Source organism: Electrona antarctica, assembly GCF_951216825.1.
Source record: "Electrona antarctica genome assembly, chromosome: 8".
NCBI classification, from domain to species: Eukaryota; Metazoa; Chordata; class Actinopteri; order Myctophiformes; family Myctophidae; genus Electrona; species Electrona antarctica.
Window position 1 is genome coordinate 28794631 of NC_136789.1, and position 19934 is coordinate 28814564.

The 19934-nt window shown below is 45.4% G+C and overlaps 1 protein-coding gene across 1 annotated transcript; it reads right to left on the reverse strand.

Moving 5' to 3' along the window:
• Positions 1-5708: 5708 nt before the first annotated feature.
• Positions 5709-18486, reverse strand: LOC306928335 (fasciculation and elongation protein zeta-1-like). Its single transcript, XM_079508367.1, has 9 exons — positions 18372-18486; positions 17912-17999; positions 14648-14734; positions 12584-12749; positions 11236-11531; positions 9389-9469; positions 6974-7049; positions 6615-6680; positions 5709-6213 (listed from the first exon to the last, which is right to left on the reverse strand). Exons 3-9 carry the CDS (start codon positions 14708-14710, stop codon positions 6197-6199), a joined length of 765 nt encoding a protein of 254 aa, XP_079364493.1. The 5' UTR covers positions 14711-14734; positions 17912-17999; positions 18372-18486; the 3' UTR covers positions 5709-6196.
• Positions 18487-19934: the final 1448 nt, after the last annotated feature.

Consider the following 19934-nt stretch of genomic DNA (forward strand, 5'->3'; position numbering starts at 1 on the left):
CTATGGTGCTTCCCTGTCCTCTATGGTGCTTCCCTGTCTTCTATGTGCTATGGTGCTTCACTGTCTTCTATGGTGCTTCCCTGTCTTCTATGGTGCTTCCCTGTCTTCTATGTGCTATGGTGCTTCCCTGTCTTCTATGGTGCTTCCCTGTCCTCTATGGTGCTTCCCTGTCTTCTATGGTGCTTCCCTGTCTTCTATGGTGCTTCCCTGTCTTCTATGTGCTATGGTGCTTCCCTGTCTTCTATGTGCTATGGTGCTTCCCTGTCTTCTATGGTGCTTCCCTGTCCCCTGTCTTCTATGGTGCTTCCCTGTCCCCTGTCTTCTATGGTGCTTCCCTGTCTTCTATGGTGCTTCCCTGTCCCCTGTCTTCTATGGTGCTTCCCTGTCTTCTATGGTGCTTCCCTGTCCCCTGTCTTCTATGGTGCTTCCCTGTCTTCTATGGTGCTTCCCTGTCCCCTGTCTTCTATGGTGCTTCCCTGTCTTCTATGGTGCTTCCCTGTCCCCTGTCTTCTATGGTGCTTCCCTGTCCCCTGTCTTCTATGGTGCTTCCCTGTCCCCTGTCTTCTATGGTGCTTCCCTGTCCCCTGTCTTCTATGGTGCTTCCCTGTCTTCTATGGTGCTTCCCTGTCCCCTGTCTTCTATGGTGCTTCCCTGTCCCCTGTCTTCTATGGTGCTTCCCTGTATTCTATGGTGCTTCCCTGTCCCCTGTCTTCTATGGTGCTTCCCTGTCTTCTATGGTGCTTCCCTGTCTTCTATGGTGCTTCCCTGTCCCCTGTCTTCTATGGTGCTTCCCTGTCTTCTATGCGTCCTAATTATTCTCATCAATAAAATCAGAAGACGAATAAAAAGAGAAAGCAAATAATGATCCCATATATACACTGGTTTGGGTATAGGATGTTTATTAGAATTCATAAATGGCAATGTAACATTCACCTACGTGGCTCAAAAGGAAGTCATAAATATGTTAAATATGTAAGCCTGTTTTATTTTTGTTTGTTTTTTATAAATGAGCTCATGTCACCAGGGTACAACATTCAAGGAGAATTCAGTGACTTATAGCCCCTTAGATAGCACATTATGTATGCACATTATGTAGACTTAGATAGTATTTTAAACAGACTTATAGCTTGTTACGTAGACAGCTCTAGAATTGCACTTTATGTAGTCATAGCACTTTATAGTACACATGTATAATATATTATATAGTATAGTATGTATAGTTTACATAGATACTCCACTGTTACGTTCTTAGCCTACGCATGATTCATGATAACTACTTTTTATATATGTGATGTATGCCATGCTTTTTGTTATTGCTTAATGTAAGTCGCTCTGGATTAAGAGCGTCTGCTAAATGCCTAAATTGTAAATTGTAAATTGTTATATAACTCCACGTGGTCGTCTGGGGTGGAATGCAAGGTATTCTGACACTACAGTAAATACAAGTATAAAATTAGCAACAGAGTGTAGCCTATATCAGATACAAATCAAAATAAGTTACAAAAAAGTCTGAAGAGCAACTGGATATTGAGAAGATAGAACAGAACAAAAGACTGGTTGAAACACGCTGCACCCGTATAGTTGTTCTTTCTTTCTGGGATTGTAAACAAACCTATTGTAAACAAGTGTAATGCTTGATGGTGTCCACAGTTAACAGTCTTGAAATGTAATGTAATTCTCCAATCATATAATTCTACATTCATCAATCAATCAATGCCCATATATGGAGATTTCTATCTGTCAGTCCATGTCGCTTTTATGCCCTTATATGGAGATCTCCAGTCCATGTCGCTTTTATGCCCTTATATGGAGATCCCTGATGTCACCAGGGACATCATGGGGCATGCTCCCTTTTTCTGACTGATTTCCTTGTCCCTGATGTCATAATGACACATTGAGGTTAGATTTGGGCGTAGTTGCATTGGGAACTCCTTATATGGTCATGGCTGAGTCATGGTGACATGAGTGTGACATCAGAGGCCTCCCTTTGGAAGATGTGTGCAGATATGAATGGCTGCGCAAATCGACGTTGCTAGGCAACGCTATTTGTTGTGTGTGATGTCACACCATGGCTCTGGCTTATCTACGGCACAGAGACGTGGACAAAGAATTAAGAAAGTAATCGAGGACGGAAGGAGACATCGAGACGTTTTACATCCAGAGAAAAGACAATAGAAGAGACCAGCGAAGAGAGACATGTTGCAGTGGACGGAGACCAAAGTCAAAGGACCAAATGCTGGTCTTTCTGCCGCTGTGGCGGTAGGAGACAGCTTGTACTGCTTTGGAGGAGCCTGTGACCATCGCAAAGGTGGCATCGATGTGAATGTCTTAAACACAATGTCCTTAGACTGGACGAAGTTGACCCCTGCATTGACACCTGGAAACGAAGAACGTCCCCATGAAGTTCCCTCCTGGCACTGTGGCCATACTGCTGTGTTGGTAGGAGGTATCGTCTACATCTGGGGAGGATATAACTGCAGGGGCCGGTACTTCAACGAGCTTGACGCGTTTGATGTCAAAGGCCATACATGGTTCAGGCCCGAGGTTTCCGGGACCGTTCCAGTGGGGAGGATCTGCCACTCGGCCTGTGTCTTGGGGAAGGCCATGTACATCTATGGAGGATGTACGTCCATGGAGGATGTCCATAGAGGATGTACTAATGACATCTACAAGTTGGACACCACCACAATGGTCTGGTCTTCAATAAACACCCGTGGCACCCCATCACCTGGTTCAAGCTCTCACTCTGCCTCCATCAGTGGGACCAAGATGTTTGTATTTGGGGGCCACAGTGGTCATGACAACAGCCTCTACAACAGCGTCAGAGTGTTTGATACGGAGACCGACTTCTGGATGAACACACCTCCTGCACAGCTTAAACCAAAACCACGCTTTGGTCATTCATCCTTTACTTACAACGGAGAGCTGTACATATATGGTGGCGATAGCTTTCACCATACCTTCAATGATATGTGGAAATTCAACCCTGAGACCTTCTCGTGGAAGAGGGTTGAGTTCAAAGGGAGTTTTCCAATGCCCGGAATGTGCTGTTGCATGGTGGGAAACCGTATCGTGAGCTTTGAACGCAACGCACCCGAACACGTGTTCATGTTGGATTTGTCCTCGTCAGAGGAAGCTATGGAGCCAGCCATGTTGGATTTGTCCTCGTCAGAGGAAGTTATGGAGCCGGCCATGTTGGATTTGTCCTCGTCAGAGGAAGTTATGGAGCCAGCCATGTTGGATTTGTCCTCGTCAGAGGAAGTTATGGAGCCGGGCAGCAGAGAGAGGCTCAGGGGGGAAGTTATGGAGCCAGGCAGCAGAGAGAGGCTCAGGGGGGTGGAGGTAGGGCCTTCTGGGAGCTGGTGTGTGTTGAATTAATTCAAAAGATTCAAAGAAATTACAAAATAAAGCTGTGGGCGCTGGGGGCGTGTTCCCTCCTCCGCGTCATCAGTGCCCATACCCGAGGCAGGGTTGGCGAAAGGGCTTTTCTGTGTGGAGTTTGCATGTTCTCCCCGTGTCCCCTAGGGTAGGTACCCTCACAAAAACATGCAGTAATCCTGGTCTCTAAACTACCTCCCCCTGGCCAGCCGGGGCGCCTGATGGAGGGGAAAGGAACTGGTCGGAATAACGTGGTCCTTCCACACACTATGTCCCACCGGGGAAACTCCCCTCCTGTCAGGTGAAAAGAAGCAGCTTGGACTCCTCATGCATAGAAGGAAGCATGAGGTCAGTCCGCTGCCCCCCCAGGTTGGCAGAGGAAGTGTAGCGCCCAGGATTACATTAGATAATTGACACAAAAAAATCACACCCGTGTGAACTGAGTGGTGTAAGGTCTTATATAGACTGATCAACTGTGGTCTGACGTAATGTCTGACGTAATGAAATCACACCTGTGTGAACTGGATGACCATAGCAACCATGCTCATTTGTTTGGTACGGACAGACACGTAAACGGACAGACACGTAAACTAACAAAGCCAGTTGTAGGAGTGGTTTACACCACTCAAAAAAAAAGGAAACACATTGCATATTACTGAGGACAAGTAAACACATCAGTACTTTTACCACCACACTGTTCAATGCTCCATTAATCCATTCTCTGGGATGTTTAAACCTTGTGCACCTCAAATGCACACCTCAAAAGGCTGGTGACAGGTGCACTGGTGACAGGCAATAGAGAAATGGGTATCTTTAAAGACAAAGAAGAGGTCCCGCACACTGTCAGACACTTGTCCTGATGAAGGTCTAAAGCAACCGAAACGTCAAGCAAATAAAGAGCAACATTTTTTGGCAGTATCTGACAGTGTGCGGGACCTCTTTTCTCATTCCTCATTTTCAGTATAATTTGCAGTATCAAAGTCAGTTTACTGGTAATGCCATCTATGTGGCTTCCTATGGTGGTTAAGGGGAGTTAGGAATAAGGCTAGGTTTAGGAATAGTTTTACTGAGGATACGTTTAGGATTAAGGTTAGTTTTAGGCATAGTTTTATTGAAGTCACGTTCATGTATACCTGGTGGCGACCGTTCCGAGGTTGCCGGACTAGACCCAGGGCGACCGTTCCGAGGTTGCCGGAACGTTCGAGGTTGCGTCCTAGTATCCTCATCAATAAAATCAGAAGACGAAGAAAAAGAGGAAGGAAAAAGACGAAGCAAATAATGATCCCATATATACACTGGTTTGGGTAGGATGTTTATTAGAATTCATAATTGGCAATGTAACATTCACCTACGTGGCTCAAAAGGAAGTCATAAATATGTTAAATATGTAAGCCTGTTTTTTTATTTTATTTTTTTATAAATGAGCTCATGTCACCAGGGTACAACATTCAAGGAGAATTCAGTGACTTATATAACTCCACGTGGTCGTCTGGGGTGGAATGCAAGGTATTCTGACACTACAGTAAATAAAAGTATAAAATTAGCAACAGAGTGTATATCAAATATTAGATACAAATCAAAATAAGTTACAAAAAAGTCTGAAGAGCAACTGGATATTGAGAAGATAGAACAGAACAAAAGACTGGTTGAAACACGCTGCACCCGTATAGTTGTTCTTTCTTTCCACATGGAGCTACAGTACTAAATTGGCAGAGAAAGGTGCATGGCTTTTGTATTCAAATGGAAAAGGGTTGCGTGTGTTTTGCTTCCTTCTTGAACAATGCAGAGAGATGACTTTTAATGTGAATGCAACGTTCATGTATCTGTACATTTACTGTCCTTGTGGATCAGAGGACGGTGTGGTAAACAAAACCCATTGTGCTAAAAAGGCCAGTTTACAACAATAAGTGTCAAAGAAGATTTAAAACCCTCAAATCCCCCGTGAAACGAAAGAAAGAAATAAAGTGAGATCGAAACAACTCATCCCTGTATTGATGTGGTCATCATTAACCACTTGAACCCCAGCATCCCTATTCTGGTGGGAACATTAGGCAAAAAAAATGTGCTGATCTACAAGCTCACAATGCATTGCGTTGTCAGCGTTTCCACACCTAAGCGCAAAACGGCCGACAGCCGCGCACATCTTAAGCTGTGCGCAGTTTATTTTCCGAGTTTTTAGACAGCTGGTGGATGGAAATTAAGCTCCACCTTCCGCGGAGGAGAGCGTTTCCGGGATCTGGCCGTCGCGCAAGTCTTCCGCGGAGGTGGAGCTTAATTTCCATCCACCAGCTGTCTAAAAACTCTAAGCTGCGCGCAGCCGAGAACGTGCGCAGCTCTTTAGATAGTGTGGCAGCACCTTGTGAGCTTGAAGACTGGATACTTAATTTTGCAGAAGAGATTTTGTGTGGACAGAAAAAAAAGCGGTCCATGTACAGTTGTGACTCGGGTCCGTTTGACTAAAGAATAGAGGGTTTAAGTGGTTAATACTAGCGTCTCGTTCTCCGGAGAGAGAGAGAGAGAGCGGTTAGTCAAGTCCTTAAAACGTATAGGGACCAGTCTCTTAATATAGCATTCAGATGGTGGCCATTGTGGATGTAGGCCTGAGCTTTTTAGTGTGCAGGAAGGACGAGGTGAGCTCAGCGAAAGGCAGTCGTTGTAGTCGGGTGAGATGGGTACAATAATGATGTCGATGGCAAAGAGGGGAGCTCATGCAGCTAAGACCGGAGGAGGAGGTGGTGGTGGTGTCTGTGGAGGGTTGGAGTTCTCCGTCACACACACACACAGTGCCTTGTGTTGGCCTGTCTGTCGCCCGTCCTCTTTAGGTGGGACATAACACTGGACACACACAGACAAAAGCACCAGAAGGACAGTTACAACGTACGTTTGGAAGGAAAAAAAGCTCTCGCAACAATGTTTTTAGTTGTTGAGATAGTGTATGTCAGCATTAAGTTAGTTAGCAACAGTTAGCAATAAACTCAACTCAACTGTCCCCACTGTCAGGACAGAGCCGTTGAAACACAGTAAAGCCAAAGTTATACTTATTTGCGTGCCGGTGTCGCACGCAGGAAATGCAAGGCAGCTCACAACGTGTCATTGGATTTTTTTGGCACGCAACATCGACACAAAACAAAGTAAATTAACTAAGCATAATAGTGGTTTCCTTCCTGTGGTGTTCCCGAAGAAATACCTAACCAAAATATCAATATCCCCAAATAAAAGGATCTTGTGGATCTCACCTTTTAATATGTAGTCAGTTAGCAGTGTAGGCACCTTGTCGCTGTCCTCCTTCATGGCATAAAGAACTACAGAATGAAAAGGAAGAAGATAGTTCTTGAAATGGGCATGCAGGGATACGGGAAGGGATACTGCCACGCCCAATAACGTCCAGCTATTAGGGCTGCATGCCAGGGAAATAGAAGGTCCCAGCTAGGTTCCAGCTTCAGCAATGTGTCGTGGTTTAGTGTTGATTTTGACAGCACATTTTGATTTAGCTTTAGTCATAGTCTTTTGAGTAAAATTGTATTTCGTTTTAGTCACATTTAGCAATCTGAAATGTTTAGTGTAGACTCAATATTTCTCCCGCTGGTCTACTTACTACTTGTGATCATCTGCAGGTCATCCACAGAGGGAGGGCATGCCTTCTTCTCATATGGAATCACTGTGTTCAGATACTGAAACGACACATTCATACAACAGTTACAACAATACAACATACAACAAACTTCAGCAACATTGTGCTGACATTGGACAGAAATCTTGTATCTCGATTCTCCATACAGTAGTTCATCTTGTGTCGTCTTATGTTGTTGTTTTTTCATGAATTAATGCCCTACTTCATCATAGTAGTGTCACACAAAGGTTTCGAAAATAGCCTGTCTACAAGCTCACAAGGTGGCACGATGCAATGCGTTTTGAGCATGTTCTGCTATTCTGCTATTTTTGCTTGTTATTTTTGTGAAAGTGAAAGTGTTTTTTTGTATAAATATTGAACAAATGGAAAGTATTAATAAGAGCTTGTGACTACTTTCCTACATTGGATCCATTTGGAACACAGGTTATTTTTTCCATTTCCTGAAAAGTAACAGTTTTGGACATAGAAGGCTCTCAGCCCTGACCTTATTTTTCCGCCTCACCTGTTTGTCATTCCCTGTGCTTCCAAAGGCCTGCCTGATCTCACCTGTTTGTCATTCCCTGTGCTTCCAAAGGCCTGCCTGATCTCACCTGTTTGTCATTCCCTGTGCTTCCAAAGCTCTGCCTGATGCCTGATCTCACCTGTTTGTCATTCCCTGTGCTTCCAAAGGCCTGCCTGATCTCACCTGTTTGTCATTCCCTGTGCTTCCAAAGGCCTGCCTGATCTCACCTGTTTGTCATTCCCTGTGCTTCCAAAGGCCTGCCTGATCTCACCTGTTTGTCATTCCCTGTGCTTCCAAAGCTCTGCCTGATGCCTGATCTCACCTGTTTGTCATTCCCTGTGCTTCCAAAGGCCTGCCTGATCTCACCTGTTTGTCATTCCCTGTGCTTCCAAAGGCCTGCCTGATGCCTGATCTCACCTGTTTGTCAGTCCCTGTGCTTCCAAAGCTCTGCCTGATGCCTGATCTCACCTGTTTGTCATTCCCTGTGCTTCCAAAGGCCTGCCTGATGCCTGATCTCACCTGTTTGTCATTCCCTGTGCTTCCAAAGCTCTGCCTGATCTCACCTGTTTGTCATTCCCTGTGCTTCCAAAGGTCTGCCTGATCTCACCCGTTTGTCATTCCCTGTGCTTCCAAAGGTCTGCCTGATCTCACCTGTTTGTCATTCCCTGTGCTTCCAAAGCTCTGCCTGATGCCTGATCTCACCTGTTTGTCAGTCCCTGTGCTTCCAAAGCTCTGCCTGATACCTGATCTCACCTGTTTGTCATTCCCTGTGCTTCCAAAGCTCTGCCTGATGCCTGATCTCACCTGTTTGTCATTCCCTGTGCTTCCAAAGCTCTGCCTGATACCTGATCTCACCTGTTTGTCATTCCCTGTGCTTCCAAAGCTCTGCCTGATCTCACCTGTTTGTCATTCCCTGTGCTTCCAAAGCTCTGCCTGATCTCACCTGTTTGTCATTCCCTGTGCTTCCAAAGCTCTGCCTGATGCCTGATCTCACCTGTTTGTCATTCCCTGTGCTTCCAAAGGCCTGCCTGATCTCACCTGTTTGTCATTCCCTGTGCTTCCAAAGCTCTGCCTGATGCCTGATCTCACCTGTTTGTCATTCCCTGTGCTTCCAAAGCTCTGCCTGATGCCTGATCTCACCTGTTTGTCATTCCCTGTTCTTCCAAAGCTCTGCCTGATCTCACCTGTTTGTCATTCCCTGTTCTTCCAAAGCTCTGCCTGATCTCACCTGTTTGTCAGTCCCTGTGCTTCCAAAGCTCTGCCTGATGCCTGATCTCACCTGTTTGTCATTCCCTGTGCTTCCAAAGCTCTGCCTGATGCCTGATCTCACCTGTTTGTCAGTCCCTGTGCTTCCAAAGCTCTGCCTGATACCTGATCTCACCTGTTTGTCATTCCCTGTGCTTCCAAAGCTCTGCCTGATGCCTGATCTCACCTGTTTGTCATTCCCTGTGCTTCCAAAGCTCTGCCTGATACCTGATCTCACCTGTTTGTCATTCCCTGTGCTTCCAAAGCTCTGCCTGATGCCTGATCTCACCTGTTTGTCATTCCCTGTGCTTCCAAAGGTCTGCCTGATGCCTGATCTCACCTGTTTGTCATTCCCTGTGCTTCCAAAGGTCTGCCTGATCTCACCTGTTTGTCATTCCCTGTGCTTCCAAAGCTCTGCCTGATGCCTGATCTCACCTGTTTGTCAGTCCCTGTGCTTCCAAAGCTCTGCCTGATGCCTGATCTCACCTGTTTGTCATTCCCTGTGCTTCCAAAGCTCTGCCTGATGCCTGCTCTCACCTGTTTGTCATTCCCTGTGCTTCCAAAGGTCTGCCTGATCTCACCTGTTTGTCATTCCCTGTGCTTCCAAAGGTCTGCCTGATGCCTGATCTCACCTGTTTGTCATTCCCTGTGCTTCCAAAGGTCTGCCTGATGCCCGTCTGCAGGATGTTGGACAGTCCCTCCATGCTGAAACGCTGCCAGGAACACAACCAGGAAGAAACACAAACATTAGACGGGAACCCCTTTTGGTGTTTTAAGCATCGTGTTATACTTTAGCTAATGAAAAATAGCAGATCTACAAGCTCATAGCATAGCATGGCACCGAGTGCCGCGCTACGAGCTTGTAGGTCTGCTATTTTTGAAAAATTGTGACAATGTGGCGCAAGTCTTTGAATATATATTCTTTCAGAGCGGACATTTCAACTAACATCTTTGCTTCTGGGGGGGTCCCTGGAACAACATATTTTCAAATTGGGGTCGGCAGCCAAATACATATAATTCTGGGGGTCCTTGACATGAAATTGAGCACAGCGGCTTGTCTCTCTGAGTCTGCACAGGCCACATTAACACAATTTGGCAACATCAGTTGCCAAATTGTGATGCAGCAGGTACAGCAGTATAGGTTCTGTAAACACAACATGTCTTGTCATTGTACTGTAGTGAAGGGCAGTTGTTATTCATCTGTTTACTGGACTGAGCTGTTACTGTATGTGGAGGACAGAGTACAGTACATCCACTTAAGAATAGTTCCTGGAAGAGTGGTTGGAGGCTAATAGCCTCCAGGTCCATTATGATACCAGTCGATGATAGGGAGAGAGAGAGAGAGAGAGAGAGAGAGAGAGACAGAGACAGACAGATAGACAGACAGACAGACAGACAGACAGACAGACAGACAGACAGACAGACAGACAGACAGACAGACAGACAGACAGACAGACAGACAGACAGACAGACAGACAGACAGACAGACAGACAGACAGACAGACAGACAGACAGACAGACAGACAGACAGTGCATGCTGTCCGGCTCCGGCTGTAGCTCTGGTCCATGAGTAAGGCTAGGGACCAGAGCTACATCCCTACCTGCTTTCTCTGCACCATTTTTCCAAATGTTAAAATGTAAAAGACCAATATTATTATGAAGAAAACAAGATGTTAAGACCGCTAAACCAAATAGAATAAAGTTTACCTTCAGAAAAAGCGTTGTTTATGGCTTCTGAATGTAGGTCTTTTAACATGTAATGTCTATGGAGTGACGTCACGTCAACACCACTAGGTCTGGAAAGGGGGTGGGGAATGGCTGTGAGACAGGCCTAATTGTAATTGATCTGTTCCCTCCACCCTGTTACCTTGACAGGCATTCTCCCCCTGTCTTCTCCTGTTCCCTCCACCCTGTTACCTTGACAGGCATGCTCCCCCCTGTCTTCTCCTGTTCCCTCCACCCTGTTACCTTGACAGACATGCTCCCCCCTGTCTTCTCCTGTTCCCTCCACGCTGTTACCTTGACAGGCATGCTCCCCCCCTGTCTTCTCCTGTTCCCCCCACCCTGTTACCTTGACAGGCATGCTCCCCCCCTGTCTTCTCCTGTTCCCTCCACCCTGTTACCTTGACAGGCATGCTCCCCCCTGTCTTCTCCTGTTCCCTCCACCCTGTTACCTTGACAGGCATGCTCCCCCCTGTCTTCTCCTGTTCACTCCACCCTGTTACCTTGACAGGCATGCTCCCCCCTGTCTTCTCCTGTTCCCTCCACCCTGTTACCTTGACAGGCATGCTCCCCCCTGTCTTCTCCTGTTCACTCCACCCTGTTACCTTGACAGGCATGCTCCCCCCTGTCTTCTCATGTTCCCTCCACCCTGTTACCTTGACAGGCATGCTCCCCCCTGTCTTCTCCTGTTCCCTCCACCCTGTTACCTTGACAGGCATTCTCCCCCTGTCTTCTCCTGTTCCCTCCACCCTGTTACCTTGACAGGCATGCTCCCCCCTGTCTTCTCCGTGCCTGTGTTCCCTGTGGTGGTGGCGGGACCCTGCAGGCTCAGGGTCTTGTCCCGACGCCGGCGCTTGCTGCTGTCGCGCTGCTCCTTCTGTCGGTTCTGCACCTCCATCAGGGCCGTGATGAACGTGTTCTTCACCTCCTTCTCGAACTCCAGTTCGTCGCGCCGAGCCAGCTGGCTCACGAGTTCCTCGGAGTACTCGCGGATGGCCGCCTCAACCCGCTCGAGCAGTGTGACCAGGGCTGAACTGGACATCAGGCTCAGGCCTGGAGGATGTGGAGGATGGATGACAGATCGTCAGCCATGCGTGTCCATGCAACAGATAGAGGTCTGACTCTGTCTGAGGCTCTGAGCACATGTGACTGGAACAAGTCCCCAAAAACAACTGTGTCCCCACGTAGCTGCCGCAGCCTTTTACTGAGGCTTCTTTTAGCATTAAGTATTCACTGTAAATCGTGCAGTATTTTTATTTTATTTTTATTTTTTATTTTTTACTAAAATCTGCTTTTATGGTGTGTTTTGTTTCTTCACGTTGTGTAAAGCCTTTTGCTTTTTTGCTTTTAATGTTCAATGCAATTAAACTGGCCTTGCCAATAATGTGAAATTAAAAGAGTTTAAAAAAAGAGAATAGAAATAGGACTAACCCTAACCGATTAAGACAAGTACCTTCATGTTCACAACATACTGTAAGGCTGCTGTGCTGCAACATATTGAATCTTTATAGGTAATTATGGCTGCTGTGCTGCAACATATTGAGGTAATTATGTTTAACATAATTACCTATAAAGATTCAATATGTTGCAGCACAACAGCCCTTCTTACAAGGAACATGCTTCAAAGAGCGCCATTAATTCTACCCTAAAGAGGACTGTGTCCTTGGCGTTATAAAGACGGATGGTGCTCTGTGTACAGTTGCCCTTTGAATTCTTGTAATAAACAGCTTCCCCTTGTGCCTCAGAATTAATAGAATATCTATGTTGACGGTGCAGTACAGGGACAAATCCCATGATCTAGACGAGCTGCACTGCATGTTTTGTTGCACTGCAATGTATAGATTTCTCTCATGAAGGTTCTGAGCTCCAGACTCCAGAGGTGTCTGCTAGACTGCCTTGCCCTTAATGTCACACTGAAGAAATTTACAAAAATAGTTAAAATAGTTCTTTAAAAAGGTTTTTCGGCTCCTGCCTCCTGCTACAGATGTGTAGAAGTATGTAGAATGGTGCAACTTTTGCACCAACTTCAGATTTAAATTTTTAGGTGAACACTCAGATGTCAGATACGTATGTGGCTGTGCTGTGTTATGTGTTATGTGTCCTACCTTCATATGAGCAGTTGTTGTTCGAGGCGTGCGACAGCTGCCTGATCTCCTCCAGGAGGGAAGGATTCGCCCTGGATGAACTATCGCTGATCTCCTCCTCATCCTCTTCCTCTGTCTCTCCGGGATCTGGGGAGTTCTCCATCATCTCCACAATCTCCTCGATGACCTATTATAGGGTTGAGAGAAAGGAGCCCATGAGATGCAGCGAGGCATGCATAGAATAGAAAGGAGAGTATGGTATAAGTGCCTGGCAGTGCATGCTGTGCAGGAGGATGCTATACACACACACAACAGTCTAAGGGCCGATTCATACTCCTATTTTAGAGCCGAATAAAAGTCGGTTCGGCTCTGTAGAGCCTACAATGTGACGTCATTTGAGGTTCGGGGGGGCGGGTACCGTCCTAAAGTCGGCTCTTCGGTGCTACTGAAAATGTCTGACTACAGCGCCGAAACAGCTGTAAAATAGGAGTATGAATCGGCCCTTAGCAGTGCCGGTCCACGGTAGAACAATCTAAATGTGTTGAGTCTTGAAACGACAAAAGTGGCCGCACACACTCGTAGCTAAAGTGCAGATAATGTATTAGAATATGAAGCACAGAGTAAAAACCAACGTTTCGACAGATGCATGCAACTGCCTTCTTCAGGGTATGTGGAGGATAAAAAGTGGCAGTGCACATCCATAAACTATCCAACTAAACTGAAGCGCTCCGCACTACTGCTCAGAGCTGGGACTGCAGGCGGTGCCCGTGCATTTGGCATGAGGAAACCCCATACAGCTGTGGTTTAACATTGAGCACTTCGGCCTGGGCCATGGCTCAGTGGTCCAGGCACCTTGGCTGGTAATCCAGTCTGGCAGTGTGCCGCGGGTTCGACTCCCGATCCCGACGGCCTTTACTGCATGTCTTCCCCCCCATCTCTCTCCCCATTTCCTGTCAGCCTACTGTCTGTCCCTCCATAAAAAAATTAATAAAATAAAGGCGAAAGCCACAAAAGAAAAAAAAACATAAAAAACATTGAATGCGGAAGTAGAGCGTTCTTCCAGGTGCGTGTGTGTGTGTGTGTGTGTGTGTGTGTGCTACTGTGCTTCACTTTCATAGAGTTATAAAGGCTCTAGAGGGCGGACAGGGACAGCCCCGCCCCCTCGCTACTCATTTTCAATGGAAGTTGCTCAGTGGCGTTTTGAAGCACCCGGAAGAACCAAGGGCCCCAGTGAGGCTCTCCAACGTTGAAGCACTGGGCCCTAGTGGTAAGAGGAGGGACTGCAGGCGGACCCGTGGATGTATGACGAGAAAACCCCTGTGCAGCTGGGCTTTAACGTTGAGGACAAAATTTGGTGTCCAAAATGCGGAAGTGCAAACTCATGTTAAACTCCAGCGGCACGGGGTTTCCTGGTCATAAATCCACAGGTCCGCCTGCAGTCCCACCTCTGGCCAGTAGGGCAGAGCCCTTCAACGTTCAACGTTCATGATTTGGCCCAATCCATCCCAGAATGCACTCTGTTCCTACCCGGAAGGAGAGGAGTGAAATCGCTTGTAGATCTGCTATTTTCATTTGTGCTTGTTTTCATAGACAGCAAAATCTGGCAACACTCATTGGTCACAGCAACAACAGGAAGAGGAAGTTATGTACACACAAAGGCGACAAAATGCAAGTTAGGCTTATGAACACTGGAAACAGGTGGATACCAGCCAGACCACTCACGTGCAAGCAAAGCAAAGCAAAGTTCTTTGTTTACCCATGCAGGGAAGTGGACTAAGCTCGAGATGCTTGTTTACAGCCACACCCTGCTCATAGAACATTTCATGGTAGGGGTTCAATGCCTTGCTCAAGGGCACTTCAGCGGTGGTAATTTTAACGTGCCGGTCCGGGGATTCGAACTGGCGATCTTCCGGTATCAAGACCGCTCCGCAAACCGTTCGGTCACCGCTGCCACCGCTGCCAACATTGAAGCGCTCGGCCCTACTGGCCAGAGGTGGGACTGCAGGCGGACCTGTGGATTTATGACCAGGAAACCCCGTGCCGCTGGAGTTTAACATGAGTTTGCACGCACACACTGACACACACCTGATCAGCTGTGATGAGAGGCTCATCCTTCAGGCAGGTAGCATTATCATTCTTCTCATTCATCTCCTCCTCCTCTTTTTCGTGGATCTAGAATGTGTGAGAACATAAATAAACTATCCAAACACCATAAAGACGTTTTGTTTTCTTTAGTTGAAATGGCTTTTATATTTGTATTTATCGTCAGACTAAAAGGATGACAATTAAGTGAACTCAGGCTTTAAAGTAGTTCACATTGGGTGCATGCACGGCATAACCTGACTCCGCCAGATGGGGCAGCAGAGAGTACAGGAGGGGGAACCCAGTGTACTCTCTGCTGCCCCATCTGGCGGAGTCAGGTTATGCACGGCACGCACCTGCAGGTAATCAATGAACTATTTTAACGAGACCTTTCCCTCTTTCTTTTTTCCTCCTCTGCCTCAAGAGAAGTACAACATGTGTTCAGTTCACATCAAGTTGTTTGTGCTCAAGTTCATCCTCAGTTTTGTGTTTGTTCATGCAATGTAAGTCCATACACAGTCCTGCATGCCCTAACAGCCTAAACAATATTTGCATAAAGTGTATGCATACAAGCGACAGCGTCATGTTAAATATATAGCCTTAATTGCTGCCTACACAATATGTAGGCAACACTATGTGTAGTACACATGTTTGATTGATTGAAATATTTATTAACAGCTTGCAGAATTACAGTATATTTCAAGCACAACTCAATACAAAGACTGTTAACTGTGAGTGGACGACCCAATAAAGCATTACACTTGTTTACAAGACCTTGTTCAATTCATGTCCTTCTATCATTTGACAGAGTGAGAGACTGCGTGAGAAATCACTGTTCAACAGTAAATCAACCAGTTGCCACCAGCCACTACTATTCTGCAGCCTGATGATTACCCTAACAATAAACGGTAGGTTTAATGTCTTGTTTGTTTCTTGTCTGGGATGTGTTTGATGTTGGCCCTGTCTGCCCGCTCCGCACAACCTGTTTATGCGGGATGTGTTTGATGTTGACCCTGTCTGCCCGCTCCGCACAACCTGTTTATGCCTTTTCGTGTGTGTGTGTGTGTGTGTGTGTGTAAGCATATTGTTTTAATGTTTTAGTCAGTGCCCACTGCCCACTGTCATTCTATGTATTGGCCACTGTGTGGTGCTGCAGCTTATTTTCATGTGCCTAGTTGTTGGTCTCTGCCTAGGCCATTATTACATACATAGGGGCCTATGTAGGCCTACTGTATAAGCTACTTGTCGTCAGTCAGAGCATGTGTGGGCTTGCATGTGGGCTCCAGAGGCCACCTATTCAATACGTTTAGTGTTGGGGGACCAAATGGGTGTCAATAGTGTAACGACCCTGCAAAAGACCCGGCCGTAATTGCTTTTTCATAGTAGCCATAATACTGTACATAAACACAGGTCTCCATTGAAGGAAGATATGTTGGCTGAAGACCATATATTAAGTTATAGATGTTTGAAATTGTATCCATCATATCCATGGACTATTTTGGCTAGACATTTCAACATAATAGTGCTTTAAAATGACCTATTAAGTGAGTTTCTTTCAATTCAAGTTGTTTGGTTTTCTAGCAAGCAAGTTTTTCCAGTAGGCTATCTCAACAACAACAGGGGTCATGCAGAGTCTGGAACTTTGGGGAAACTTGATTTCATGTTATTTAGTAAAGAATTTGCTTGAATTATGCACAATTGAAATTACATAATTATTGGCAAGGGACAATTATGTTTACTATTTGCTTGTTTTTGAGAGGCACTAGCCCCTCATATACAGCCTCATTTTGTCCCCACACGTCTCAATATTTGCCATTGACAATGAAAGGAGAAATTAGGTAAAATGTCAACCGTAAATGTAACCAACCAATCACATACATTCAGTTGTTCATGAGATGATCATGATGATGTATAATCCTTATAAGAGCGCCCCTCACTTCACACGGGTGTGATTTTTTTTCAGTCAGTAGGCCTACCCTAGTGTCTGACATGTGAAACACTGACCCATCTACAGCTGTAGTAGCTTCATCTGTCTGTTCACTCTGGCTTGTCAGCAATCTGACATAATTTTGATATGGCCTGACCTGCTATAAGTGCCTGTAGTGTATTTGTAATGTGACGGCCAAATAACAGTATAAAGAACAGAAGAATGACAAATGAGTCAGGGAAGCTAGAAGCTATAGTTTATCATCTTACTCTACTGATCTGATCTCCACAGACGTTAGTCTCTGAGTCTAGTCGGGGCCTGATTAAGACTTACGTTTTTCATCCTGGGGGGCTTCACAGAGTTGGCACCGATATTGTGCTACAAAAAGTCTGTTTTGTTTTTATTTTCTGGAGCCATTTGTTTTGGTGCATCTCTGATCTTTGGAGCCCTATGGGCTGCAGCCCTGTTAGTGTTAATCTAGACCTATGGGCTGCAGCCCTGTTAGTGTTAATCTAGAGTCTACCCTATGGGCTGCAGCCCTGTTAGTGTTAATCTAGAGTCTAGACCTCTCTGATCTTTGGAGCCCTATGGGCTGCAGCCCTGTTAGTGTTAATCTAGAGTCTACCCTATGGGCTGCAGCCCTGTTAGTGTTAATCTAGAGTCAAGACCTGTCTGTATTGACCCATTCTGGGCGGGAACCCCTTTTGGTGTTTTAACTAAGTATTATGTTATACTTTAGCTATTGAAAAATAGCAGATCTACAAGCTCATAGCTACGAGCTTGTAGGTCTGCTATTTTTGAAAAATCGTGAAAATGTGGCACAAATATTTGAATATAATATTCTTTCAGAAGACTTTTTATTTATTTCGACGTCAGGCCTAAATGGGTTAATACAAGTCGGTTTATAATGCTATATGGACCTTTAGTTAGCACATGGCTAATCTCTATCTGTTATGACTCTCAAACAAGTGCGATATCTACCCCACTGCAACGCAATTGAGCATAAAAGTGGAAATAAACATTGCACAAGCCCCAATGACGTGCAGAATGAATCCCATAGCAGGCTGCTGCCATATGGCGATTTGAACACCAAAAATAGATTTCAAATGCCACGGTCTGTCTGTGAAGGAGGGGAATGTATTGCTGCCAGAAACCTTGGGCACTACAAACAAACGGTAAATTAGAAACGGTAATTCTACTGCATGTTCTCTTGTTAGCCGTTTGTTGTCATTTCACTAATTCTGAGAGAAAATATTCTTGTACATTTATAGTCACACAAGACGACCAAATAACTGAAATGTGTAAAACGAAAAATTCCAGAGAGTGAGAGAGAGATGTACCTCCTGGTCCAGGTTGCCGTTGATGACTTGTTCTGAGCCGGTTTGGTCCCAGCTGGAGATGTAGTTGTCTGTTAGAGCATCCCACACGCTGCAACACACACACACACACACACACACACACACGCACGCGCACACACAGTGAGCAAGAATAACTACCGTACCACAAATGAAAACAAGAAAGCCCACTTTAGTTGTCGCTCGACATGCAAAGCCCACTTTAGTTGTACATGCAATAAACTATTTAAAACTTGTGCAGTTCTTCCAGGTTAAGATTTGGTCACAGTTATATAATAGCACTATACACCTTGTTTTATTCCCTACTGTATATAGTTCAACTTCATCTCATGCTCCAGCAAAGCTACAACTCTGTCAATATTTCACTGAGGCAAGTCAACAATACAAATCAACACATAGAGCTAAAGAAAGGTACCAACAGGAGAAAAAAATAAACATTTCTTACTACTTTTGTCAAGATATCCTGAGAAGATATAAAGCCTCTCACATCATTGTGTCAGACGTTTCCCGTATAGCCACAAGAGCCAGTGAAAAGAGTTTGCATCTGAAGGAGCAGCCAGTGACACAAAGCCAGAGCAGAACTCTTTCTTTGTTTCCAGCCCTTTGTGTGAGTGTGGGTGTGTTTTTTTCTCTCCCCTGGAAGTTGGCAGAGGCCCAATGCCCTTCTCCCAGTGGCACAGCCCAGGACCCAGGCGCACACTGAGGCCCCATGCCCTTCTCCCAGTGGCACAGCCCAGACCCAGGCAGGCGCACACTGAACAAGTGACCATTGATCACACTGCTTACCTCACGCAGGCCATGGCTGCCACGTGCAGGCATGCACCAGTGTTGATTTCGTCGACTAATACTAAGACGAAAAATGTACGTCGAGTCGTCGACTACCTTTTTCCACTGACTAAATGAAAACTAAGCTAATTGGTGACTAAAACTAAGACCAAATATATTGACAATTTCGTCAACAAATAAAAACTAGACCAAAATGTTGGGAAGGGACTAGTGGACAAGAGATCCAGTATAAGTCATTTTACACTTGGTTGCATGCTGAAAATAGCGGATCTACAAGCTCACAACGTGTCGCAGCGCGACGCGTTGTGAGCTTGTAGATCGGCTATTTTCAGCAAGTGTGAAATCTGTCATTACAACGGCATCAAGGCCCGCCAAAATAAAGTTTGAAGTTTCAGTCCAAAGACAATGACTAAACTAAAATAAATGAAATTTGAAAAATGTAATTTGCTGCTGAAAACAACACTGGCATGTACACACACATGAATATTGAATAAAACACATTGCAATGAACGCATTTACAATTAATTTAACTCTTCCGACAGTTTGTGCACACACAACTAGATGTTATTGCGTTGCTTGTACACAACCGCACATACATTTGCATGTGCATGCCGACACAAGCCACAAGCAGTCCACGTGCTCGACCTTGACTTGTATGAAGTTAACCAGCCGTGCTTGTCCTGCGGCCAGTGAAGGGTTAATAATCCTGTCTAATAATTATTCTCACATGGTTAGAGCCATTTATGTTCTTTGAGAATACTGATCCACAACTGCACAAAGTCCAAATATGGCCACGGCCTGTAATAGCCAAAAAGCTGCTCAGATTATGACCAAATTCAGTAAACGGATAAATGTTTAATAATATGTTTTGGGCAATATCTAGTTATTTCCCAGGTGGTACAGTAGCTGCATAGTTGGTGTGAAATTGTAGTGGCCTGTATGATAGTCCTGGTCATTTTCATTATAAATTAAACTGGCAAGTTCCAAAATAAATACAAATTTGAAATCCCTATAATATTAAAACTCATAACTTCAAGCTCAACTAAACTAATTTTGTTTTCCCTGTGGCAAAATATTCCATGAGTACCCCAGTAAAGCTAATTGTTCATAGCTTTTTAGAGGTAAATACCTTTTTACTTACAGTCCAAATGAACAGACAGACATGCATGTTAGGGACATTCCAAAGGCACTGGTCCCAGCAGACACTGCTCAGGGGCTGGCC